The sequence below is a fragment of the Salmo trutta genome, chromosome 16 (assembly GCF_901001165.1).
Source record: "Salmo trutta chromosome 16, fSalTru1.1, whole genome shotgun sequence".
In the NCBI taxonomy this organism is placed as follows: domain Eukaryota; kingdom Metazoa; phylum Chordata; class Actinopteri; order Salmoniformes; family Salmonidae; genus Salmo; species Salmo trutta.
The window spans coordinates 25,657,658-25,683,331 of NC_042972.1; the positions used below are offsets into that span (position 1 = coordinate 25,657,658).

The window sequence follows — 25,674 nt, forward strand, 5'->3', positions numbered from 1 at the left end:
CCTGCTATTCTAAACCACTGTTATTCCACTCTGAGAGTTGAAAATTAACCTTGGGGAAGGGGGCACAAGGGATTATTCTCTGAGTGTGTGTGTTACCTGTCACTTCCTAAATAAGGCATGGTTTATTTATATCGGCCAGTAGAATGGAGTACATGTAGGCTGCATAAGACAAGACAAATCCCTCTCCATTGTTCAGTGGCACTTTGGGAGTCCAATTGTTCTGCTCATCACACACCCATCTCCTCTCTCCTCCAGCTCCAGCCATGGTAAGTGCCTGCCCCGTGCTGTGCTGTTCCAATGTTTGATCTCTCACACTCAACTATGTCAAATAGGACAATCTATCAAGCTGTTCTTCAAGCTAATCATCAAACTAATGATATACTGTCCATCTCTCTACATTTGTCTACTCTAAGGATGCAGCGGAGTATCACGTTCCCTTGCCTCTACCCCCACCCCTTTGACATAGTTGAGTGTGAGAGATCAAACAGATAAATGTTGGTAGATTGTTTGATTTGATAGAGATATTTGATGTCTGATGTCATGTTCTGCTCAGGATGAATACTGAATATGAAACTGGAAGAAATGAACGAACTGCATTGCGAATAACAAAATTTGTCTGTCCATCTGGAGATTTCCATGAAGATATTTCAGTTTTGACATAGTTGATATACTGAAACATTTTCTTAAAAATGATTCTCATCGTCTTTGTTTATATTGTGTTAAATTCTAACAGTTGGAACATGATTAACAAATACATAGTGTATGTTTAGTATTCCATCCTATATGTTTAAGTAATACAATACTAAAGTGTTATGTATTTGTCACGTCCTGACCAGCAGAGGAAGTAGTTGTTTAGTATTTTGGTCAGGACGTGGCAGAGGGATGTTTGTTTTGTATGGTGGGGGTTTTGTGTGTGTTGTAGAGGGGTGTTTGATTTATGTGTTCCTGGGTTTTGGGTGTATGTTCTAGGTTAGTATGTTCTAGGTTGTATTTCTGCATTCTGTCTAGTTTAGGTTTTCTATGTTTAGGTTTGGGTGCTGGACTCTCAATTGGAGGCAGGTGTTTCTCGTTGCCTCTGATTGAGAGTCCTATATATGGGTAATTGTTTGGTGTAGTGTTTGTGGGAGATTGTTTCTTGTTTTGCGTGTGTGAGCATGACAAGACTGTTTTGTTGTTTGTGAGTTCTTTCTTTCTTTGTTTGTTATTTTGGTGTTCTCTTGGCTGAAAATAAATACAAGATGAGCATCCACATTCCTGCTGCGTTTTGGTCCTCCATTCCCGACGACAACCATTACAGTATTTTACGTTGGGCAGGATAACCCCTTAATTCATAGCATTTAGTTAGTTCAGGGGTGGTCCTGTCAAAAACTGTTATATCCCAATAGTTGTATTGTGTCCTAAGTAACACTGGTGCCAGAGCCATATATTTAGAGTTAGGCCAACTTTTGGAATTTTGTTCTAATTCCAGACATTCAGTTACACAACACTGTTTAAATATTTCCCATTGTAATATTAATGAAGTGCCGGAGTTTAGTGGTAACACTGGCAACTTTGGCCCACGTTATCCCCATTCCAGAATACGGGGTTCTCCTCCCTTACTTTTCTCCCTTTTTCTTTCCACTATCTAAATAAATAGCAAATATGGGAAAGAGAGGAGGCATTAATCTATAAATCTTTGTCATAATAATCCTATCGATGCTTTCTGGAACATGGATCCCTGGACATTTTTTCCTAAGCCTTTATTCTTTGCTGTATTTATATGATGTTACTCCCCAGGGTTTAAGAGTGGCATCCAGGTCAGGGCATGCTTTCCATTCTATCCTCAGCCATGGCTTATCACTGATGACAGGGCCTGAATGCCTGGCTGGGTTTGAAAGAGCGACACCGCTCATACCACACACCTGGTTAATGCCAGGGGCAGAGAGACAGGTGGACAATGGACAGAGGGACAGAGGGACAGGTAAACCTACAGGCTAAGAGATGTTGGGTTCACGCTATAGGGCTAAGCTGTGCTGGCCTGGTTAGAAATCCACCATAGTTGTTGGAACTGTACTGGAAAGGACAATATGGAAAGAAAATGTCTGCAAGCAGAGTACCAGTCGGGTTGGCCCTATAGTGTGAAGGCCCTATAGTGTGAATCAGGCAGTACAGTAGAGGCAGAATGGGTTATGCACTAGGACCCAGACAGAAAGGGGTACAGGTGGACTGATGGACTGTCGTCATGGTAATAAGGGAAGAGGCAGATCCTTACCTCCTTGAACTCCTGGATTTGAGACTGCTCAAAGATAGAAAATACATTAGAGTTGGCTCCCTCTGCTGACTTCTTCTTTGCCATCTTGGGTGCCTTCAGCGGGAGGTGGAAAAGGAGTAGATCCATGAAGCCTGGTGGGTTGGTCTACCCTGAGTTGATTTATGCTAGCGCCAGTTAGAGACATATATTAAGAGAGTTCGGCCAATGTGGTTTCTGCATTATGATGCATTTACATTTTGACACTACAACATTCTACGGCAGCCACGGCACATAGACTGATTTGATATGCAGTGGCTCCATCTGTAGCCCATGGGATTTACCGTCGCTCTCCTCCCAACACTTGTACACACACAGACAAATTCTAGTTAATGGTATGAGTCTTTCTCAAGAGTCTCCCATTAAATGTTAACCCACCATGTTGACAGGCATTCACCATCATGGACCACAACCGAGATGGATTCATTGACAAAAACGACTTGAGGGACACCTTTGCTGCACTGGGTGTGTTGAAGATCTATTCTATCATTTATCTATTTGATCAGGTAGGTCATTGAGAACTTATTCTCATTTACAATAATGACTTGGCCTAGTGAAAGAAGTGGTACTGACCCATGTCCATGTAACAGGCCGTCTCAACGTGAAGCAAGAGGAGATAGATGAGATGCTGAAAGATGCGTCGGGCCCAGTCAACTTCACCGTCTTCCTCACCATGTTTGAAGAGAAGCTAAAAGGTGAGGTGTGCAAACAAGGGATGTGTTCAGTTGTTTAAACGTCCTGCTACATTTTGCTACAGTACTGAATGTCACTTTCTCCCAAAAGTTTACAAAATTAGTTGCCTGAATCGTAATTTGACATTGTCCTTCCTTATTTCTGTATTGTAACTACTGTCTATGTTATCCAAATGTCTGCTTCCCATCGACTTCTTTCTAATTAGAGGTGCTATCTGTGTAGGCGCTGATCCAGAGGAAACTATCCTCAACGCATTGAAAGTATTTGATCCTGAAGGAAAAGGGGTCCTGAGGAAGGACTCGTGAGTACCATGTGTGTGTGTGTGTGTGTGTGTGTGTGTGTGTGTGTGTGTGTGTGTGTGTGTGTAAACGGGTCTAATAGATTATAGGTTAATGTAATCCTAAACACATTGTTCTTGCTCCTCTTCAGTGTGACCGAGATGCTGACGACACAGGTGGACAGATTTTCTCCTGAAGAGGTTAGAGCCCAACCAACATACCCTAAACACACTATAAGCCATATACTGTATACACACACACACAAGCCCTGGACCCCTTGTACATACGACTATCTATCAACAGCAGACAAACCATTTTCATTCAACTCATAGCCACTCATAATCAGTAACAACACAGTTCATATATGAATATGCTGTGTGTTGCTTAGAATCTGTTGTGACGTGTATGATGTGTCAGTGATTGAGTCACTAAATCATCTTGATGGTTTTCTTAGATGGAGCAAATGTTTGCAGCCTTCCCACCAGACGTGGCAGGAAATCTAGACTACAAAAACCTTATCCACATCATCACACACGGAGAAGAGAAGGACCCGGAGTAACTAACTAACTGCTCCTTTAGCGTGTCTGTCAGTGACAGAAATAGAAGCTCTTGACTAGAGACTCTAGAGCTTCTATTTCTAAAATATAAACACCTGTCGGCTGTCATCTATCATCTCCAGGCTCCACCCACGGTCCTGTGTGCTTGCCCCGCCCACTTACATCCTCAGATCAGGTGATGTGGACCACCCTGGAATAATTCACTGGCTCCTTTGTCTGTCAGTCACACTTCCCCTCCCAGGTCACCTATACCAAGAGACCCCACCACCTGCAGCCCCACAGTGGAAGAGGAGGGAAAGAACCAGAGGGAAACTCACTGGCAAAAGGCTCAAGACACTTTTAAACTAGCCACCTGTGATGCATCTGCTTGTGTTTTCCCGTCATCGACAGTGGTTAAGAAAACTACCAAGCCAGATGTGTGTAAATGGTCTGTCAGACAAATGGTTGAATCCATATTCAATAGCTATTTTACAATCTGATCACTTTTCAATAAATAACTTTTGTAGAGAGATCCTCAGTTTGTTACTTCTTGCACCTCATGACAATAAATGTTTATTTTGAAGCATCCCTTTAGACAGCATAATATATATTCAATGTCCTTTGTTTACTTGATTGACTGATGACATATTGGAACGAATGTCATCTTAAGTGATATTCTGTATCAACTCAACAAATCAAGTCTATGTATCAATGGGTGTATGCTTCCCTCAATTATTTTGCCCAAGTTGATCACATAACTGTTGCAGCCACACTGTGTTGTAAATAAGTAATATACAAAATCAATACCTTTCAATCTGTAAGGTTTCATCACTAGCAAGAGTTTACATCAGGGGTTAATGACATCAGTATGGGTTGAAAATAGGTTCAAATGATCTGTTCAGTGAGGGAGAGCTTTTCTACTGGTTTATAAACTGATTCAGGGTTTTAGTTTGGTTTTGGCAGCAGTCCTGCCCAGCAGCTGAGAGCATTATGGATCCCCTAAGACTAAGAGCATGTAACCTTCTTTATTTAGAGAGGAGCAATGGGAGCCAGTGATGTAGCAGAGATGGCCGACTTCTGGCATCACACTGGCCTTCAAGGTACAGAGGGGCTTAACACTTTCCATCAAAACATGGGGTTTGGTTTGGAAAGACAAAGCCCCAGTGTTTATTTTAGTGCATGTCATGAGGTTACGGGGTATGATGCATCCCAAAGGCAGGGCAGACACTAAGCTGTCAGCCAGTGATCCCCGTAAAGCCTGTTGTTACTCCACTGAGGTGGTGCCTGGCCATGCTGAGAGACCTTGACGCAGAGGTGCAAAGCCCTGAGCCACCCATCATTTGTTATTTCATTGCCCAAACAAAGCATCTTTCCTGGGGTGGGGGACTAGGGATAAGGGTCTAGATGAGCTGTGTTATTTCCTCCAACAATGGGAACAAACCTGTTCAAAAGCAGTGGTGGGTGTGGGGGGCAAAGGACATGTTGAACAATGAACAGATTACTGAGACCAAGGACTAAAGCTGAATGCTGTAATGGTTTCATTGACATTAAAACAACGCAGTATGTGAGCAACATGTCTTGAGAGCGTCAGAGGCTCCTGCTCAGGCAGACTTGGGGTTGAAGCCCACCTTCTTCTTTCCTCTTAGGGGGGCGGATGGGGCCTTGGGCACCTTACCCTGCTCAGTATGCATCACCCGGGGAAGCACCCGCTCACGCAGGGTCTGGAAGTCCAGAGGCTGCTCGCTGCCTGTAAGGCACACCACACACAAAGTTAATGGGGCACAACACCGACACACTCCACTTGAAGTATTAAAAGTCACTTGTGATTAGTGTTGACTTTAAGGAAAATGTTACCCAATATTACATATATACATATTATATTATTATTTACACTGTCAACAGGTTGTTATACTGCCTTTATAATGTCTTCAGTTTATTAAAAGCTGTTTCCAAAAGGGAAACCTATTCACTACATAGTGCATCGGCCCTGGTCAAAAGTAATGCACTATACTGTATTGTTTATTTATTTAACCTTTATTTATTTAACTAGGCAAGTCAATTAAGTACAAATTTTTATTTTCAATGACGGCCTAACAAGAGGTAAAAGGCCTCCTGCGGGTATGGGGGATGGGATTAAAAATAGAAATGTAGGAGAAAACACAACACTACATAAAGAGAGACCTAAGACAACACAGAATGGCAGCAACACAACATGACAACAACACGGTAGCAACACAACATGGCAACAGCACAACATAGTACAATATAGGGAATAGGGTACCATTTGGGGCACAAGCTCTACTGTACCAGTACTGACCCAGGCCCAGTAGTGCTTCAGTGGTGCTGTCGTCGAAGGAGGGTGCCTCTGTAGCAGAGGGGGTCACGGCAGGCAGCAGGCTGTAGCTGACCAGCAGGAGGTTCTGAGGGGGCAGCTCCATCTCCTCGGCCTCCTTGTAGCTGCACTGGGACAGGAACATCAACAGCTGGTGCATCTCCTCCTCCAGGATACCTGTGGTGATGCAGAGGACAGGACGGAATGAGACGGGATGAGTGAGTGTCTAGCGGTGAGTATGTGTCGCTCATTCTAGAAGTCTGGTGAGTTCCACATGTTCCACTTTTGCTTTGCCTGTGTGAGATACTGTGCGAGTGTTACATACACTGTACTGCCAATTTGGATACACTTTATTTGATGGTACAGAAATTACCAGGTATTTATTTAGAAATGGCATAGTAAAATGGTAATAACTTGAATATCTTGTGTGTGAATTGTTCTTTGGAATCCATTAAAATCTTTGTTCTTTTGGGAGCTTTAGCATTGTCAACAGCCTGCGAGAGAGCGGGGTTGTCCAACAATGTCCACCTACCGATAAACTGGGTGACGTTGTCATCAGTGACCTGAGCGCTGCAGCCCAGCTTGCCAATGATAGAAGTAGGGTTACACTTCATCTTGTTAAACAGGTGGGCGATGGCCGTCTTATGCTGGTCCAAAAACTTCAGAACCACAGTGTACTGGCTCTCCAAATTATTGACCAGGCCACGACGCTGCTCCAGCTCTCTCTGAGAGGGACCAGAGACAAAACGTCAAAGTCAAAAGATGAAGGGGAACACAGATTGATATAGGGGAGAGAAACTGATTGGCATGGTCAGACAGAGAAATGCACAAGGAAGCACCAGCAGACACATTAGAGCAGTGAAAAGTTGTGCAAAGTCAAACTAAAACTTCCTAAAAATGAAAACCTTACCTCCAGTTCCTTGAGCTGGCCCTGCCACTGTTGATCATAGTGCTTGTTCTCCAGCTCAAAGCGCAGGATCTCAGTCTGTGGGGGAGATAGCAGCAGAACACGGTCATATAACCTTGTCTAGGTTCATAAGTTGTCTAGTTTTACAAGCTTACAGCACATGAACTCCCATCCTGTGTTTGTGTGTGTGCATGCGTGCGTGCATGGCGTGTATGTGTGTGGACCCTGACCCTGAGCTTGTTGATGCGGTCCTTCAGCATGGTGCTATTGTTGTTCAGCTCGTTGATGTAGTTGAAGTAAGCAAAGCTCTTCTCCTCGTTCTCCACAAATGTCCTGCCAAGCTGACGCAGGTCACTGTCGCCGCTCACCTCCACGAGCAGCCGGTGCACCGCCTGGTAGGTTTCCAGACTCTCTCCTCCCATTCGCTCACGCTGAGCCTGCTCGGCCCCTGCACCAATGACAATGCACTGCCATGAAGCATCGATCAAGAAGGTTGATGAAGCTTGAGAATGGCCTCTAGCCTCTAGGCTAAACAAGAAACCACTCAATGAACAACTGTAGGATGTATAATGTTAAGCGTGACTCTAAAACGTACTTCTCTTTTTGGCCTCTTCGTCCTCGCCTATGGGGACGCTCTCCTTGGACTTTTGGACCATGAAGCTGCGGAGTTTGATCTCGTGGTCGATGACCCTCTTCAGCTCAGTCATCTCAGTGTGGCAGAGAGACGTGTCCTTCTTGCTACGCTCCCTCACAGCTAGCATACGGGCCAGGGCCTCGGACCTAGAACACAAACACAGCCCACATTTCTAAGCTGGGCAAGTGCAAGAAGAACAGACTTCTCCACACCACATACAGACATAGTGTTTGTGGCTCTGACCGCTGGTCGTAGGCAAGGACAGACTTCTCCATGAGGTCTTCCATGACATTGTGCTGGGACAGTAGCTCTCTGCTCAGACGCTGGTACATAAGGGCGAAGGAGCACCTCTGGCGCCGCAGGTGGTCAATCTCATCACGCAATGCCTGGTTGCTGCATAGCAACTTGTCAAAGCTTTTAGTGGCCTGCAAGACCACAGGATAAGAACGCTATAGAGATGATGCTCAAATCACAAAACACATTGCAAACCAGTTTGAATCAAATCAATGAGGAATTTAATACATTACACTGAACATCGTCTTAGCATGGCTATGTATGCCTCGCTCTCGGCCAATCAGATTGCGTGGCCATACTGGGTACATCTTACATATATAGAATAATTTTATGTTGGTCATAACTGATTCATAGCAAACACACAACAAGTGTGGAATGGATGTAGGTTTGTGTGATTTTGTGAGTGTTGAATGTATTGTGATGGTTGATTGATTTGTGTGTGACTGTATAAATATAAGATTGTTGAATAGATGTTGGATTCTGTGATGATGACTGCCAAACAAACGAAACCGTCAACAGTGTGACTGTAAATGTAGGGTTGTGTAGTGATGACTGCAGTACCTGGTTGACACGGTCCTCCATGATGCGGATGTGCTTCCTCTGATGAAGAGGTCTCTTCAGGCTGCAGATCCTACCACCCATCTCCTTCTTCCTCTGCAACAGCTTGGTCTGCATCTCCTTCATCTCCATGGGGAAGAGGGGATCAATAAAGTTGAATTGAGTTGAACTCTATTTATTCTATGCATTGTCCAGCCCAATTATTAGGCCTACATGTACTTATGTGTTTAAACATCTTTGAGATTATCTGTATAATGCAAAGCGCTATATAAATAAATATCAAATCAAATCAAATTTTGTCACATGCGCCGAATACAACAGGTGTAGACCTTACAGTGAAATGCTTAATTACAAGCCCTTCACCAACAATGGAGTTTTAAGAAAATTTAAAAAAAAAAATGTTTTATCAGCTATAAGAATAACAAATGATTAAAGAGCAGCAGTAAATAACAATAGCGGGGCTATATACAGGGGGTACCGGTAGAGTCAATGTACAGGGGCACCGGTGTTGAGGTAATTGAGGTAATATGTACATGTAGGTAGAGTTATTCAAGTGACTATGCATAGATATTAACAGAGAGTAGCAGTAGCATTCCAGGGAGGGGGGGGGGGGGGGGCAATGCAAATAGTCTGGGTAGCCATTTGATTAGCTGTAAAGGAGTCTTATGGCTTGGGGGTAGAAGCTATTTAGGAGCCTCTTGGACCTAGACTTGGCGCTCCGGTACCGCTGGCCGTGCGGTAGCAGAGAGAACAGTCTATGATTAGGGTGGCTGGAGTCTGACAATTTTTAGGGTCTTCCTCTGACACCGCCTGGTATATAGGTCCTGGATGGCAGGAAGCTTGGCCCCGGTGATGTACTGGGCCGTACGCACTACCCTCTGTAGTGCGCCTTGCAGTCGGAGGCAGAGCAGTTGCCATAACATGCAGTGATGCAACTCGTTAGGATGCTCTCGATGGTGCAGCTGGAAAATCTTTTGAGGATCTGAAGACCCATGCCAAAACTTTTCAGTCTCCTAAGGGGGAATAGGTTTTGTCGTGCCCTCTTCACAACTGTCTTGGACCATGTTAGTTTGTTGGTGATGTGGACGCCAAAGAACTTGAAGTTCTCAACCTGTTTCACTACAGCCCCATTGATGAGAATGGGGGCGGGCTCGGTACTCCTTTTCCTGTAGTCCACAATCATCTCTTTGTCTTGATCACGTTGAGGGAGAGGTTGTTGTCCTTGCACCACATGGTCAGGTCTCTGACCTCCTCCCTATAGGCTGCCTCACTGTTGTCGGTGATCAGGCCTACCACTGTTGTCATCAGCAAACTTAGTGATGGTGTTGGAGCCGTGCCTGGCCGTGCAGTCATGAGTGAACAGGGAGTACAGGAGGGGACTGAGCACGCACCCCTGAGGGGCCCCCATGTTGAGGATCAGCATGGCGGATGTGTTGTTGCCTACCCTCACCACCTGGGGGGCGGCCCGTCAGGAAGTCCAGGATCCAGTTGCAGAGGGAGGTGTTTAGTCCCAGGGTCCTTAGCATAGTGGTGAGCTTTGAGGGCACTATGGTGTTGAATGTTGAGCTGTAGTCAACGAATAGGATTCTCACATAGGTGTTCCTTTTGTCCAGGTGGGAAAGGGCAGTGTGGAGTGCAATAGAGATTGCATCATCTGTGGATCTGTTGGTGCGTTATGCAAGTTTGAGTGGGTCTATGGTTTCTGGGATAATGGTGTTGATGTGAGCCATGACCAGCCTTTCAAAGCATTTCAAGGCTACAGACGAGAGTGCCATGAGTTGGTAGTCATTTAGGCAGGTTACCTTAGTGTTCTTGGGCACAGGGACTATTGTGGTCTGCTTGAAACATGTTGGTATTACAGACGCGGACAGAGAAAGGTTGAAAATGTCACTGAAGACACTTGCCAGTTGGTCAGCGCATGCTCGGAGTACAGGTTCTGGTAATCCATCTGGTCCTGCGGCCTTGTGAATGTTGACCTGTTTAAAGGTCTTACTCACATCGGCTGCGGAGAGCGTGATCAGCTGATGCTCTCAAACATGTTTCAGTGTTACTTGCCTCGAAGCGAGCATAGAAGATATTTAGCTTTTCTGGTAGGCTCGTGTTACTAGGCAGTCTGTAATAGTTTGCAGGCCCTGCTACATCCGACGAGCGTCGGAGCCGGTGTAGTATGATTCGATCTTAGCGTTGCCTGTTTGATGGTTCATCGGAGGGTGTAGCAGGATTTCTTATAAGCTTCCGGGTTAAAGTCCAGCTCCTTGAAAACAGTGGCTCTACCCTTTAGCTCAGTGCGAATGTTGCATGTAATCCATGGCTTCTGGTTGGGGTATGTACGTATAGTCCCTGTGGGGACTACGTCATCAATGCACTTATTGATAAAGCCAGTGACTGATGTGGTGTACTCCTCAATGCCATCGGAAGAATCCCAGATCATATTCCAGTCTGTGCTAGCAAAACAGCCCTGTAGCTTAGCATCTGCTTCATCTGACCACTTTTTTATAGACCAAGTCACTGGTGCTTCCTGCTTGAATTTTTGCTTGTAAGCATGAATCAGGAGGATAGAATTATGGTCAGATTTGCCAAATGGAAGGCGAGGGAGAGCTTTGCATGCGTCTCTGTGTCTGGAGTAAAGGCGGTCTAGATTTTTTCCCCCTCTTGTTGAACATTTAACATTCTGATAGAAATTAGGTAAAACTGATTTTAGTTTCCCTGAATTAAAGTCCCCGGCCACTAGGAGCGCTGCCTCTGGATGAGCGTTTTCCTGTTTGCTGATGGCCGTATACAGCTCATTGAGTGTGGTTTTAGTGCCAGCATTGGTCTGTGGTGGTATGTAGAAAGCTACAAAAAATACAGATAAAAACTCTAGGTAGATAGTGTGGTCTACAGCTTATCCTGAGATACTCTACCTCAGGCGAGAAATCCTTAAGACTTCCTTAGATATCGTGCACCAGCTGCTGTTTACATAAATGCATAGGCCCCCGCCCCGTGTCTTACCAAAGGTTGCTGTTCTGTCCTGCCAATAGAGTGTATAACCCGCCAGCTGTATGTTCTTAATGTCAATGTTCAGCCACGATGAGGTGAAACACAAGATATTACAGTTTTTAATGTCCCGTTGGTAGGATGAACGTGCTTTCTGTTCGTCCCATTTATTTTCCAGCGATTGAACGTTAGCTAGCAGGACGGAAGGCATGGGCAGATTAGCCACTCGTCGCATAATCCTCACAAGGCACCCTGATCTCTTTCCGCAAAATCTGTGTTACCTTCTCCAGCGAATAACGGGGATATGGGCCTGGTCGGGTGTCTGTATTATATCCCTCCCGTCCGACTCGTTGAAGAAGAACTCTTCGTCCAGTTTGAGGTGAGAAATCGCAGTTCTGATGTCCAGAAGCTCTTTTCGGTCATAAGAGAAGGTAGCAGCAACATTATGTACAAAACAAGTTACGAACAATGCGAAAAAACAAACAAAATAACATGGTTGGTTAAGAGCCGATAAGATGGCAGCCTTCCCCTCGGCGCCATTTTACTATTATTATTATTATTCACAAGTCAATACTTTGCCATTTTAGCAACAGTCAGTTAGCCAGTCATTTAGCAACAGTCATTCTAATTGGCCATACCATACCTTGGTGTCCAGACTGGCAAGGTGTTCCTTCTGTTTTCGGATGGCAACCAGGTAACTGTCATTATCCACAAGGAGTCGCTGGTGTTGCTCATGAAGGTTGTCAGTCTTTTTCGGATTTTTGGGGGGCATTATTTTGGCCTGTGTGACATTATTGGAAAATGCATCAAATGGTTATGCAGTCAGATTCAAAGGACAGACCTCGTTCTTGATTTTACTTGGTCAAGAATTATCCTTACAAAAAAATATTGCAGTCAGAGTGCAGTATACCAACAGTATGCTACAAATACAGCATCCAAAATAAAACGTTTTTTTTTTTTACTGTAGTAATTTTGCGGTGTAACTGCAGTTAAGAGTGCAGTGTAACTGCAGTTATTCTGCAATTACTGCGTCCAAAATACCACAGTGGTCGGCAGTTACTAGTTTCAAAACTGCAATCTTTTTTTGTAAGGGTACTAGTTGACACATGCGCAAACCAATTATTCGTTTCCGATAGGCCTACCAGGCTACAACAAATAATTTTCCAGATAGCACTACTTACCAGTTTCGGCCTAGGCAGTGTAGTCTTCGATATCTTATTTGGTGAATTATTATTTTTAAACTTATCTCGCGGATGATTGGTATTTCACCAATGTCTCCACTGTTTTTTAAATTATATTGACAAGGCTAATGATACGTTGACTTTATAAAATATAAAGAAATAAAAATAAATTATGTTGATCTCACTTGCTATTGTGGATATATGGAGTAACGTGATTTTTAGAACGAATTTTCGAATTCTTAAATCGTTCCATGATGATCACCTCTGACGCAATGCCAATTGTTCAATCATAGGTTGGAAGGAATGGTGAAACAAGATCGGGTACCTGTACATGGACTAGATGCAACTACAATTGATTTCAGTTTATAGATAGGGGTTATACATATCCAATTAAGAGACATTGGTTGTGTAAATTGGAATTGTGTACGTGCCATTTAGCTTGCCAAATAAAGACCTCAAAACAAATGGTGGGTCTTCCATTTCACTGAAAAACAAATCCCACCTTGTTGATTTAATCTAAACATACCTAGTTGGCCCACTGCCGCTAGATGGCAGCCTATAGCTAAAAGTCCTACTGGTAAATTTGGAGGCTCCAGGTGGGGGTGAGCTGCTTGTCCCCATGACTGCATTTTATTGTTGAGTGTAGCAGGGAAGCAGCTAACTGAAAACTTCTGTACTGTATTCAGATTACTGGAATTTCTATATAGAAGCAACAGTGTAGGTAGAGCAACCGACAATCGAATCAAAGGACAACCGGCCCGGTTCGTTCATAGTGTAGAGCCGACTCCTTCTGCTACCACCATGGATGATTTAGGTAAGTTCCCGTGGTGTTATTTCTTAGCTAACAGTAGAGCGTTGGAATTGTTCCCACTCTTTTGGTACTACCAAATTACCTGCATAGCACTTGTTCCTCAGCGCTCAACATCAGGTATGCTAACTATAGTACATGACCACAAATGTCGTTAACGTAACAGAGCCAGTTATTATCCAGCTAGCCTACTACACAGCGTGGGAATCGGCAGGTTGGGGGCCGTGGTTCTGAAAACGGGATCTTTGCCTTGGCGTCAGGAAGGAGCTAATTCGTGATTATTGTTGAATCAGTTGCTAGCCAATACGCATGGATACTTTGCAATCCTCCCACATTTGTTTTCAATAACACATGTGTTCTCTGTTAGCAATGTGTGCACAGGCAGGGATTCAATCGATGCCGCCTCTCCCAGATCTGTTGACTTGAACTCAACTTTTTAATTAGCTGATTCATGGCATATTGCCAATTTGTTTCGAATTTTGTCGCGTACATTGCTGATGGAAAATGCTACTAAATTCATGCATGCACACTTATGGAGCGATTTCACTGCCAACAAACTATTTGAATTCAATGTTTTTGAATTTGTATTTAGATATTGCATTGAATGTACTGTAATATTTTAGAATTTGTAATGCACAAATTGAATCATTGAATTCATAAGTTGAACTTGTATTTCATGATTTGAAACTGAATTGAATGAATATTTAATTCAGCTTTAAAATTAAATTAAATACTGATATTCAATATTTGTCTATTCATTTTCAATATGGTAAATATTGCATTCATTGTCTCTATTCAAGTTGACCAAAGTTGAATATATTAAACTTCTCAGGATGTTTTCAAACGCAGTTCTCTAAATTCTGATTCAAAACCAGAGACAACATTCTGGTACTTTGCCAGCCAGGAGAGGTAAAGGAGAACAGAATGAAACCATCTGTGTTAAACAGGTTTCTGAAGCCAATGTGGCATGTTTAATTTATTTTCTTCCTATACATTTGGCTACAAGCGAATATGACCCCATTACTGAAAGCTTCAGTTCCCCTCTATGGACACAATAGAAGGGAGTGTGACAAATACAGCCATTTGGTCCCCATTATGAAATGGTTTAATAGCCCTTCTAAGGATAGCTTTTCCACTCCCTAATTAATCTTGCTCTTGTGACTGACTTGGTGCGAACCGGGTCTCCTGCATGTCACAAGACTGTGTTAGCCCACTTAGCTAAAGCCCATAGGGCTGAGTACAGGAAACGAACAAGTCTCCAGCAAGGTTACTCATCAAAAGAGCATGGACCTCAGTTACATTTCACCCCTTTTTAACATCATACTTAGACATCACGGCACCAATATAGCTGACTGGATTAGAACTCAGGCCTCCTGCACAACAACACTTTCTGTGACAGAAGGATCTGTGCACCTCATTTAATGAGGGTGCAACATTATACATTTACACTTAAGTCCTTTAGCAGACACTTATCCAGAGTGACCTACAGTAGTGAGTGCATTTTCATACTTTTTTCATACTAGTACCCCATGGGAATCGAACCCACAACCCTGGCATTGCAAGTGCCATGCTCTACCAGCTGAGCTTTATGGGACTATGAGGTGGTTTGATGATCATGCATGTGATGAGCAACCTTTTTGCCTGAGACCTGGAGATTATAGTTTGAATGATGGGGTTCTAACCCAAGTCTCCTGTGTGCGGGACAATGTAACTTTCCAGCTCTCAGACAAGTTACTCGCTCAGCTCAACCTCTGGGGTCACTGGGAGGTAAATGAAACTCACTCATCAGCCTGAAGTGCCACCCCTCTTCAATTGAAGAAAGGCTTTTTCAATAGTGCGGTGGGTTGGAAAACTTCTAGAAGGCGGTCATGTGGGTTTTCGAGGCAAAGGTCCTGAGTTTGAAGCTCGACATGAGCTGAATGAGGGAGAAGTGGTACTTCCTAAGCAAGCAGCGTGTCGTCCTTTACATAACTTTGTGATCTCATCCCTATAGGCTTTAGCTAAGTGGGCTAACAGTCTTGTGACATGCAGGAGACCCGGTTCGAAACCCAGTCAGTCAATAGAGAATAACTATGACGGGTCTATTCAACTACTGCATATTGCTAAGTTGCTGTTTTTGTCACACTCCCTTCTGCGCCTCCTGTGAGCATCAGAGGTGAACAGAAGGCATGATCATGTTCCAGAGATCCTTAGCTTTCAGCAATGTAGTAGTAATAATTTTAAAAAGTAGGAAGTTGGGTGCTTATCGTGCTACAATTCCTTGCAAAGAACCAGGATGTGGTCTCTAATTTTGAATCTGAATTTAGAGAATTCAGTTTGAAATCTGAATGCATCTGAGAAGTTGAATATATAAAACTTTGGTGAACTTGAAATTAGTTTGTAAGCTTGATACACAGACAATTAATGCAGTATTTACCATATTAAAATGTATGCATAAATTGCATTTTTAAAACTGAATGCAATATTCAATTCAGTTTCAAATCATAAATATTGAATTCAAATACAGTATCTGTTGGTACTAAAATCACTCCATACACACATCTTGTAACACTGTTGCAGTGTTGATGAAGAATCTGTAGCCCCAGGCACACCTCTGCTACTTCATAATTTAGGGCGTTGGTATATAGTCTTTGGTTTGAACCATACACTGCAGCCTGAGGTTTGAACAAATCTGTTCCTTCCCCTGCTCTTTTTGCTGCCATTTGTTCTTTTTCTCATGATAGTCTCTAAACGTTGACTTTCTTTTTTTATTCTCGAATATATATCTAACTTTGTTTTACCAGGTAAGTTGAGTGAGGACAGCAGCAAGCTGGGGAGTTGTTGCCAAGTGCACCTGTTACTGTGTGTGCATCTGGGTTTCCCTCGTCTGTCCTGTCATATTTGATCTAAGCCAATTATGTTGTCCATGTACAGCGGCTGAGTAGAGAGTCCATTCATTCTGCTAACTGGTCAGTCACATCCCCTCCAGCCGCAGTTGGATTGCTGGGGTTAATTGTGCGTGCTGTCCACAATGTGACACCATCTGTTGTCTTAAAAAATTAATTCATCTGCTTTTACATTGAATGTCCTTGCTCCACACGAACAGACCTACGTTTATGTGAGAAGATCTGTGTCAACTAGAAACCTTCTGGGCTTAGTAATGAATAGTGGTATAAACATGCTTCCCAAAATAGCTAGCCTACATGCTATGGTTTGCTGCAAACATGGAATGGCTGTAGTACTGTAGGTGTAGAACATGTAGCTTCGATCATCACTAGGTACCCACAACAAGTCATTAGAGAAAGCACTCCCAGTTCATTGTATCGCAGTCTGAAAACTGACTAGGCTATACAAGTTTTAAGGTATTTGACAGTCTGAGGCACCGATCTACAGTATTGTCTTTACAGGTTTTGCACACCTAACTCAACAACGCAATATTGTAGTGGGCAAATCGTATTTGTGGGTGGGTGGGATTGTGTTTCTAGGTCTGTCTGTTATACATGGCAACCATGAGGTAAAATTTAGTCAGTCATCAGGAAGAAGAAAAAAAACTAATTTGGATGCAAAAAAATGCACCAGAATAACATCTTAACTCTATTAGTATGCCTCATGATATTGATATAAGATGCCATGTGATGTGTAAGATCCCTTCTTTAAATGTGTAATCTGATTTTGGATGTTAAAAAAAAGTGCGGCCCTGACACTTGGAGGACTGAGCAAAATGGGGTCACATGACACACGCAAGAACAGCATGGTGCCTACTGACTCTTATGCCTGATTCACACTGTAGGGGACAATCTGAACCGTACTAGCTCATGCTGTTCTTTTCACATTGTCCTTTCCAGAACCCTTCCAGCAACTATGTTGGATGCATAGCCAGACCTGCCCGATATAGCGTGGCTTGGCTCTTTCACTTGGCTCAATGGTGTGAGAAGGGTAGTAGTTTGTTTTCCAACGGAGGAGAAAGTGTCTCTTACAACTTGCCTAAGCGACTGCGCCCACATAAGTGGTGTAGTTGCAATCCTACAACCTTCTAAATGACCAAAGGGAAATATCCTTAGTGTCCAAAGAGAACCATGCCATGAATGTTTCACACTACACGCCATCAATATTAATGGATACACCGTCTACGTCCCAAATGGCACCCTATTCCCTACATATAGCACTACTTTTAACCAGAGCTAGGTGGCCCTGGTCAAAAGTAGTGCACTATATAAAGAATAGGATGCACATACCTTCTCCACTTACATAGTTGAAGGGCTTCCCCTTAACGTCCTCCCTCAAAAAGGAGAGTTGCACAATCCAGTGTGGCCTTATAACGTGCAGTGAGGGGTTGTAAATGTTTTCATATAGATTCTTGGAGGGTGTAGGAGGTGAGACACAACACATCTCAGAGAAAAGAAGGAAGTTTAACTATACTTTGTACTGCCCCTTTCATAAAATAACCATTTAATTCATTTTTCTTTTTTTTTACTCTTGCTTTTTCACTGAGTCCTAGTTTATCTCATGATCGAATTAGAGTTGAGGACCAAAAATGATTTAGTAATTACTCAGTTATTTCATTGAAAAAGGACTGGTAAAGTGTTTACTGGGAAGGTTTAGCTTAGGTAGGTAGAGGTATTTGATGGACAGAGGGTAGCTCCATCAGTGTCTCCTATAGGAGAAACTACACTGCTCAAAAAAGGGAACACTAAAATAACACATCCTAGATCTGAATTAATGAAATAATCTTATAAAAAAATGTCTTTACGTAGTTGAATGTGCTGACAACAAAATCACACAAAAATAATCAATGGAAATCCAATTTATCAACCCATGGAGGTCTGGATTTGGAGTCACACTCAAAATTAAAGTGGAAAACCACACTACAGGCTGATCCAACTTTGATGTAATGTCCTTAAAACAAGTCAAAATGAGGCTCAGTAGTGTGTGTGGCCTCCACGTACCTGTATGACCTCCCTACAATGCCTGGGCATGCTCCTGATGAGGTGGCGGATGGTCTCCTGAGGGATCTCCTCCCAGACCTGGACTAAAGCATCCGCCAACTCCTGGACAGTCTGTGGTGCAACGTGGCGTTGGTGGATGGCGCGAGACATGATGTGCTCAATTGGATTCAGGTCTGGGGAACGGGCGGGCCAGTCCATAGCATCAATGCCTTCCTCTTGCAGGAACTGCTGACACACTCCAGCCACATGAGGTCTAGCATTGTCTTGCATTAGGAGGAACCCAGGGCCAACCGCACCAGCATATGGTCTCACAAGGGGTCTGAGGATCTCATCTCGGTACCTAATGGCAGTCAGGCTACCTCTGGCGAGCACATGGAGGGCTGTGCGGCCCCCCAAAGAAATGCCACCCCACACCATGACTGACCCACTGCCAAACCGGTCATGCTGAAGGATGTTGCAGGCAGCAGAACGTTCTCCACTGCGTATCCAGACTCTTGCACGTCTGTCACATGTGCTCAGTGTGAACCTGCTTTCATCTGTGAAGAGCACAGGGCGCCAGTGGTGAATTTGCCAATCTTGGTGTTCTCTGGCAAATGCCAAACGTCCTGCATGGTGTTGGGCTGTAAGCACAACCCCCACCTGTGGACGTTGGGCCCTCATACCACCCTCATTGAGTCTGTTTCTGACCGTTTGAGCAGACACATGCACATTTGTGGCCTGCTGGAGGTCATTTTGCAGGGCTCTGGCAGTGCTCCTCCTGCTCCTCCTTGCACAAAGGCGGAGGTAGCGGTCCTGTTGCTGGGTTGTTGCCCTCCTACGGCCTCCTCCACGTCTCCTGATGTACTGGCCTGTCTCCTGGTAGCGCCTCCATGCTCTGGACACTACGCTGACAGACACAGCAAACCTTCTTGCCACAGCTCGCATTGATGTGCCATCCTGGATGAGCTGCACTACCTGAGCCACTTGTGTGGGTTGTAGACTCCGTCTCATGCTACCACTAGAGTGAAAGCACCGCCAGCATTCAAAAGGGACCAAAACATCAGCCAGGAAGCATAGGAACTGAGAAGTGGTCTGTGGTCCCCACCTGCAGAACCACTCCTTTATTGGGGGTGTCTTGCTAATTGCCTATAATTTCCATCTGTTGTCTATTCCATTTGCACAACAGCATGTGACATTTATTGCCAATCAGTGTTGCTTCCTAAGTGGACAGTTTGATTTCACAGAAGTGTGATTGACTTGGAGTTACATTGTGTTGTTTAAGTGTTCCCTTTATTTTGAGCAGTGTACTTTTTGTTTGTATTCAGCAAGTTCATTCTCTGTGCTGAGATAGCCTCTCTCTCACATGCTTTATGGACTCTGTCTATTTTGGGCACTCACCCCACACAGCCCTGACCCAGGCTCCTACGCATAAACACACACACACACACACACACACACACACACACACACACAGGAGGATGAGTGTGCACTAACTAGAGGTTGACCGATTTTATTTATTATAAAAATAAAAAAAATCATATTTTATTTCAAAGCTGATACCGATTTTTATTAGAGGACCAAAAAAGGCCGATGCAGATTTTATCAGAGCGCCAAATTCAAAACAACAAAATATCATAATAAAGTCATAATAAAGTTGTCAAACATACAACTATTTTACACCATTTTTAAAGATAAAACTCTCCTTAATCCAACCACATTGTCCGATTTCAAAAAGGCTTTACGTCGAAAGCATAAAGTTAGATTATGTTAGGACAGTGCCAACACAAGAAAAACCTCACAGCCATTTTCCAAGCAGGAGAGGGGTCACAAAAACCATAAATACAGCTCAAATTAAGCACTAACCTTTGATGATCTTCATCAGATGACACTCCTAGGACTCAATGTTACATAATACATGTATGTTTTGGTCGATAAAGTTCTTATTTATATCCAAAAACCCCATTTTACATTTGCGCATGATGTTCAGAAAATATCTTTCCTCCAAAACTGCCGTTGAATCAGCACAACAATTTACAAAAATACCCATCATAAACGTTGATAAAATATTAAACTGTTATTCAAAGGATTATAGATAAACATCTCCTGAATGCAACTGCTGTGACAGATTTCAAAAAAGCTTCACGGGGAAAGCACACTTTGCAATAATCTGAGTACGGCGCTCAGAAAAATATTCAGGCAATACAGATACCCGCCATTTTGGAGTCATCTAAAATCATAAATAGCATTATAAATATTCACTTACCTTTGATCTCCATCAGAAGGCACTTCCAGGAATCCCAGGTCCACAATAAATGTTTTGTTCGATAAAGTCCATAATTTATGTCCAAATACATCCTTGTTGTTAGCGCGTTCAGTAAGCTACTCCAAATGTAGGAAGTGTGCTGAAAATTTCACGACAAAGTCAAAAAAAGTTATATTTACGTTTGTTGAAACATGTCAAACGTTGTATAGCATCAATCTTTAGGGCCTTTTAACATAAAACTTCAATAATATTCCAACCGGATGATTCCAATGTCTTGAAAAACGTTATGGAACACAGCTACCTCATCACGTGAATGCGCGCCAATGAACTCATGTCATTTTCTGAGTCACCAACTTCCCGGCCTTCTTGTTCGCTCTCTGTTCACTGCAAAAGCCTGAAACCAGGTTCTAAAGACTGTTGACATCTAGTGGAAGCCTTAGGAAGTGCAAAATGAACCCTAAGTCATTGTGTGTTAGTTAGGCAATGACTTAAAGACTACAAGCATCAGATTTCTCACTTCCTGGTTGGATTCTTCTCAGGTTTTTGCCTGCCATATGAGTTCTGTTATAGTCACAGATATTATTCAAACAGTTTTAGAAACTTCAGAGTGTTTTCTATCCAAATCTACTAATAAAATGCAAATATTTGACTCTGGGCCCGAGTATTAGGCAGTTTACTCTGGGCACGTTTTTCATCCGAAATTGAAAATACTGCCCCCTATACCTTGACAGGTTAATACATTACATCTATTTAGTCTCAAATAAATAATGGAATATGTTCAATTTGGTTTAAATATTGCAAAAACAGTGTTGGAGAAAGTAAAAGTGCAATTTGTGCCATGTAAAAAAGCTAACGTTTAAGTATCTTGCTCAGACCATATGAAAGCTGGTGGTTCAATATTCCCAGTTAAGAGGTTTTAGGTTGTAGTTATTATAGGAATTATGACACGTTGACTATTTCTCTCTATACCATTTGTATTTCATATACCTTTGACTATTGGATGTTCTTATAGGTACTTTAGTATTGCATGCCTAATCTCGGGAGTTGATAGGCTTGAAGTCATAAACAGCAGTGTGAATCAAGTATTGCTAAGAGCTGCTGGCAAATGCAGTAAAGTGCTGTTTGAATGAATGCTTACGAGCCTGCTACTGCCTACCACCGCTCAGACTGCTCTATCAAATCATAGACTTAATTATAAGAAACACACAGAAATACGAGCCTTTGGTCATTTTATATGGGCAAATCTGGAAACTATCATTTTGAAAACAAAACGTTTATTCTGTCAGTGAAATACAGAACCGTTCCGTATTTTGTCGAACAGGTGGCAATCCTAAGTCTAAATATTGCTGTTACATTGCACAACCTTCAATGTTGTGTCATAATTATGTAAAATTCTGGCAAATTAATTACGGTCTTTGTTAGGAAGAAACACAGTTCGCAACGAGCCAGGCGGCCCAAACTGTTGCATATACCCTGACTCTGCTTGCACTGAACGCAAGAGAAGTGACACAATTTTCCTAGTTAATATTGCCTGCTAACATGAATTTCTTAATTAAATATGCAGGTTTAAATAAAAATATATTTCTGTGTATTGATTTTAAGAAAGGCATTGATATTTATGGTTAGGTACATTCGTGCAACGATTGTGCTTTTTTGTAAATGTGCTTTTGTTAAATCATCATCCGTTTGGCGAAGTAGGCTGTGACTCGATAAATTAACAGGCACTGCATTGATTATATGCAACGCAGGACAAGCTAGTTAACCTAGTAATATCATCAACCACATGTAGTTAACCTGTGATTATGTGAAGATTGTTTTTTCTAAGATGAGTATAATGCTAGCTAGCAACTTAACTTGGCTCCGTGCAGCCACAAGGTCCTTTTGACGCTGCACTCATGTAACAGGTGGTCAGCCTGCCACACAGTTTCCTCGTGGATTGCATTGTAATCGGCGTCCAAAAATGCCGATTACCGATTGTTATGAAACTTGAAATCGGCCATGCCGATTAATCGGTCATCTTCTAGCACTAACACATTCGAACACATCCTACTCCTCTTTAAATGTGTTTGCTGACTTGTTAGTGAGTGGATGTGAACGCCAAAAACACACCAGACCACTTCAATTTATTCTCGACTAGTTTCCTCTGTGTTATACAGGTGTTCCAAACCACTTTCTCCACATACCACAGCATTGGGACCACCAGAGCAGTGAGTGCACTGTGACATACACTTACAATCTCAAATATCTAGGCCTATGCCCCTGTGACCACGGGATAAAATATACAAACAACCAATGCACACACGTCCCTCACACGCAGAGACTTACTGAGTGCACACAATACACTCAAAGACCCCCCCCATTATGTCTTGCCAATCAATACCTTTAAGTAGAAATGAAACTTAAAATTGTGCCTTTAAGAAAGCACATGCGTGCTCTGTCATACACTGCTAGGACTATAGCCTAGCTTTACAGCTGCGCACCTACCACTAACCCACCCTCAACTTCTGCAGGATTCCTGTGGTACACCTCACAGGAAGCTGTGGGCTCAGTCCTATTGACAGCTCAAGGCCTGACCAGAAGTGTCTGTTGCTGGTTCCTTTCTCTTCTGACTCTTCTGTCCTTGAGATGTCAATCCCAATGACCAGGGATGTGTCTGTATGTGCATCCCAAATGGTACCCGCTTCCCTTTTATAGTGTACCATTTTTGACCAGGGCTCTGGTCAGAAGTAGTGCACTATATAGGGGACAAGATTTATTTATTTTATTTTACCTTTATTTAACCAGGTAGGCAAGTTGAGAACAAGTTCTCATTTACAATTGCGACCTGGCCAAGATAAAGCAAAGCAGTTCGACACATACAACCACACAGAGTTACACATGGAGTAAAACAAACATACAGTAGAAAATTAAGTCTATATACAATGTGAGCAAATGAGGTGAGAAGGGAGGTAAAGGCAAAAAAGGCCATGGTGGCAAAGTAAATACAATACAGGAAGTAAACACTAGAATGGTAGATTTGTAGTGGAAGAAAGTGCAAAGTAGAAATATAAATAAATAAATAAATAAATACAGTTGGGGAAGAGGTAGTTTGAGCTAAATTATAGATGGGCTATGTACAGGTGCATTGATGTGTGAGCTGCTCTGACAGCTGTTGCTCAAAGCTAGTGAGGGAGATAAGTGTTTCCAGTTTTAGAGATTTTTGTAGTTCGTTCCAGTCATTGGCAGCAGAGAACTGGAAGAAGAGACGGCCAAAGGACGAATTGGCTTTGGGGGTGACCAGAGAGATATACCTGCTGGAGCGCGTGCTACAGGTGGGTGCTGCTATGGTGACCAGTGAGCTGAGATAAGGGGGGACTTTACCTAGCAGGGTTTTGTAGATGACCTGGAGCCAGTGGGTTTGGCGACGAGTATGAAGCCAGGGCCAGCCAACGAGAGCGTACAGTTCGCAGTGGTGGGTAGTATATGGGGCTTTGGTGACAAAACGGATGGCACTGTGATAGACTGCATCCAGTTTATTGAGTAGGGTATTGGAGGCTATTTTGTAAATGACATCGCCGAAGTCGAGGATCAGTAGGATGGTCAGTTTTATGAGGGTATGTTTGGCAGCATGAGTGAAGGATGATTTGTTTGCGAAATAGGAAGCCAATTCTAGATTTCTTTGGATTGGAGATGTTTGATGTGAGTCTGGAAGGAGAGTTTACAGTCTAACCAGACACCTAGGTATTTGTAGTTGTCCACATATTCTAAGTCAGAACCGTCCAGAGTAGTGATGCTGGACGGGCAGGCATGTGCAGGCAGCGATCGGTTGAAGAGCATGCATTTAGTTTTACTAGTATTTAAGAGCAGTTGGAGGCCACGGAAGGAGAGTTGTATGGCATTGAAGCTCGTCTGGAGGGCAGTTAACAGTGTCCAAATAGGGGCCAGAAGTATACAGAATGGTGTCGTCTGCGTAGAGGTGGATCAGAGACTCACCAGCAGCAAGAGCGACATTGATGTATACAGAGAAAAGAGTTGGCCCAAGAATTGAACCCTGTGGCACCCCCAGAGACTACCAGAGGCCCGGACAACAGGCGATCTGATTTGACACATTGAACTCTATCGGAGAAGTAGTTGGTGAACCAGGCGAGGCAATCATTTGAGAAACCAAGGCTATTGAGTCTGCCGATGAGGATGTGGTGATTGACAGAGTCGAAAGCCTTGGCCAGGTCAATGAATACGGCAGCACAGTATTGTTTCTTATCGATGGCGGTTACGATATCGTTTAGGACCTTGAGCGTGGCTGAGGTGCACCCATGACCAGCTCTGAAACCAGATTGCATAGCGGAGAAGGTGCGGTGGGATTCGAAATGGTCAGTAATCTGTTTGTTGAGTTGGCTTTAGAAGACCTTAGAAAGGCAGGGTAGGATAGGATATAGGTCTGTAGCAGTTTGGGTCAAGAGTGTCCCCTCCTTTGAAGAGGGGGATGACAGCAGCTGCTTTCCAATCTTTTGGAATCTCAGACGACACGAAAGAGAGGTTGAACAGGCTAGTAATATGGGTTGCAACAATTTCGGCAGATAATTTTAGAAAGAAAGGGTCCAGATTGTCTAGCCCGGCTGATTTGTAGGGGTCCAAATTTTGCATCTCTTTCAGAACATCAGCTGACTGGATCTGGGAGAAGGAGAAATGGGGAAGGCTTGGGCGAGTAGCTGTGGGGGGTGCAGTGCTGTTGACCATGGTAGGGGTAGCCAGGTGGAAAGCATGGCCAGCCGTAGAAAAATGCTTATTGAAATTCTCAATTATAGTGGATTTATCGGAGTTTCCTATCCTCAGTGCAGTGGGTAGCTGGGAGGAGGTGATCTTATTCACCATGGACTTTACAGTGTCCCAGTTTTAAAATAAAGTCCTTCCTCAGTTCCTTAGATCGCCTAAAACGAAGGTCGTTAAAACCTACGTGAGTGACTATGGTGTCAATTTTGGAGTAGTTGGCCAGAACTGTGAGCAAGGGAGGGAGTTGGTCATGGGCACGGGCTCCTGGGTGACA

At 43.3% G+C, this 25,674-nt stretch overlaps 3 protein-coding genes across 4 annotated transcripts in view; 2 read left to right on the top strand and 1 right to left on the bottom strand.

Annotated features, from left to right (window-relative positions):
• The first annotated feature begins 170 nt into the window (after nucleotides 1-170).
• On the top strand, nucleotides 171-4,326 carry LOC115149859 (myosin regulatory light chain 2, ventricular/cardiac muscle isoform-like). The gene is made up of 6 exons (XM_029692669.1): nucleotides 171-266; nucleotides 2,677-2,752; nucleotides 2,878-2,982; nucleotides 3,203-3,281; nucleotides 3,410-3,458; nucleotides 3,713-4,326. Exons 1-6 carry the CDS (start codon nucleotides 264-266, stop codon nucleotides 3,815-3,817), a joined length of 417 nt encoding a protein of 138 aa, XP_029548529.1. The 5' UTR covers nucleotides 171-263; the 3' UTR covers nucleotides 3,818-4,326.
• Nucleotides 4,327-5,218: 892 nt separating this feature from the next.
• LOC115149860 (coiled-coil domain-containing protein 63) lies at nucleotides 5,219-12,805 on the bottom strand. Of its 2 annotated transcripts, none has more exons than XM_029692671.1 (10): nucleotides 12,677-12,805; nucleotides 12,139-12,276; nucleotides 8,523-8,639; nucleotides 7,911-8,092; nucleotides 7,629-7,813; nucleotides 7,264-7,481; nucleotides 7,037-7,111; nucleotides 6,659-6,851; nucleotides 6,112-6,303; nucleotides 5,219-5,541 (listed from the first exon to the last, which is right to left on the bottom strand). In XM_029692671.1, the coding sequence occupies exons 2-10, from the start codon at nucleotides 12,265-12,267 to the stop codon at nucleotides 5,396-5,398; spliced, it is 1,437 nt and encodes a 478-aa protein (XP_029548531.1). In that variant the 5' UTR covers nucleotides 12,268-12,276; nucleotides 12,677-12,805; the 3' UTR covers nucleotides 5,219-5,395. The 2 variants fall into 2 exon arrangements, with proteins under 2 accessions (XP_029548531.1, XP_029548530.1); XM_029692670.1 differs by having other exon boundaries at nucleotides 8,523-8,645.
• Nucleotides 12,806-13,267: 462 nt separating this feature from the next.
• Nucleotides 13,268-25,674, top strand: part of LOC115150383 (paxillin-like) — a 60,287-nt gene continuing 47,880 nt past the window's right edge. The window contains exon 1 of the mRNA XM_029693617.1: nucleotides 13,268-13,490. Within this exon, the coding sequence (XP_029549477.1) occupies nucleotides 13,478-13,490 (13 nt within the window). The 5' untranslated portion in view covers nucleotides 13,268-13,477. The remainder of the gene's footprint in view (nucleotides 13,491-25,674) is intronic.

What these genes read in the sequence shown, in the direction of transcription:
- LOC115149859 (XM_029692669.1), top strand. An exon ending in GGACACCTTTGCTGCACTGG is followed by an intron (nt 2,753 to 2,877) that starts GTGTGTTGAAGA and finishes TCCATGTAACAG; the next exon opens with GCCGTCTCAACGTGAAGCAA. An exon ending in ACAGATTTTCTCCTGAAGAG is followed by an intron (nt 3,459 to 3,712) that starts GTTAGAGCCCAA and finishes TGGTTTTCTTAG; the next exon opens with ATGGAGCAAATGTTTGCAGC.
- LOC115149860 (XM_029692670.1), bottom strand. Translation starts at nt 12,267, where the DNA reads ATGCCCCCCAAAAATCCGAAAAAGACTGACAACCTTCATGAGCAACAC. An exon ending in CGAAGAGGCCAAAAAGAGAA is followed by an intron (nt 7,482 to 7,628) that starts GTACGTTTTAGA and finishes TCATTGGTGCAG; the next exon opens with GGGCCGAGCAGGCTCAGCGT. An exon ending in ACCGCATCAACAAGCTCAGG is followed by an intron (nt 7,112 to 7,263) that starts GTCAGGGTCCAC and finishes TCTCCCCCACAG; the next exon opens with ACTGAGATCCTGCGCTTTGA.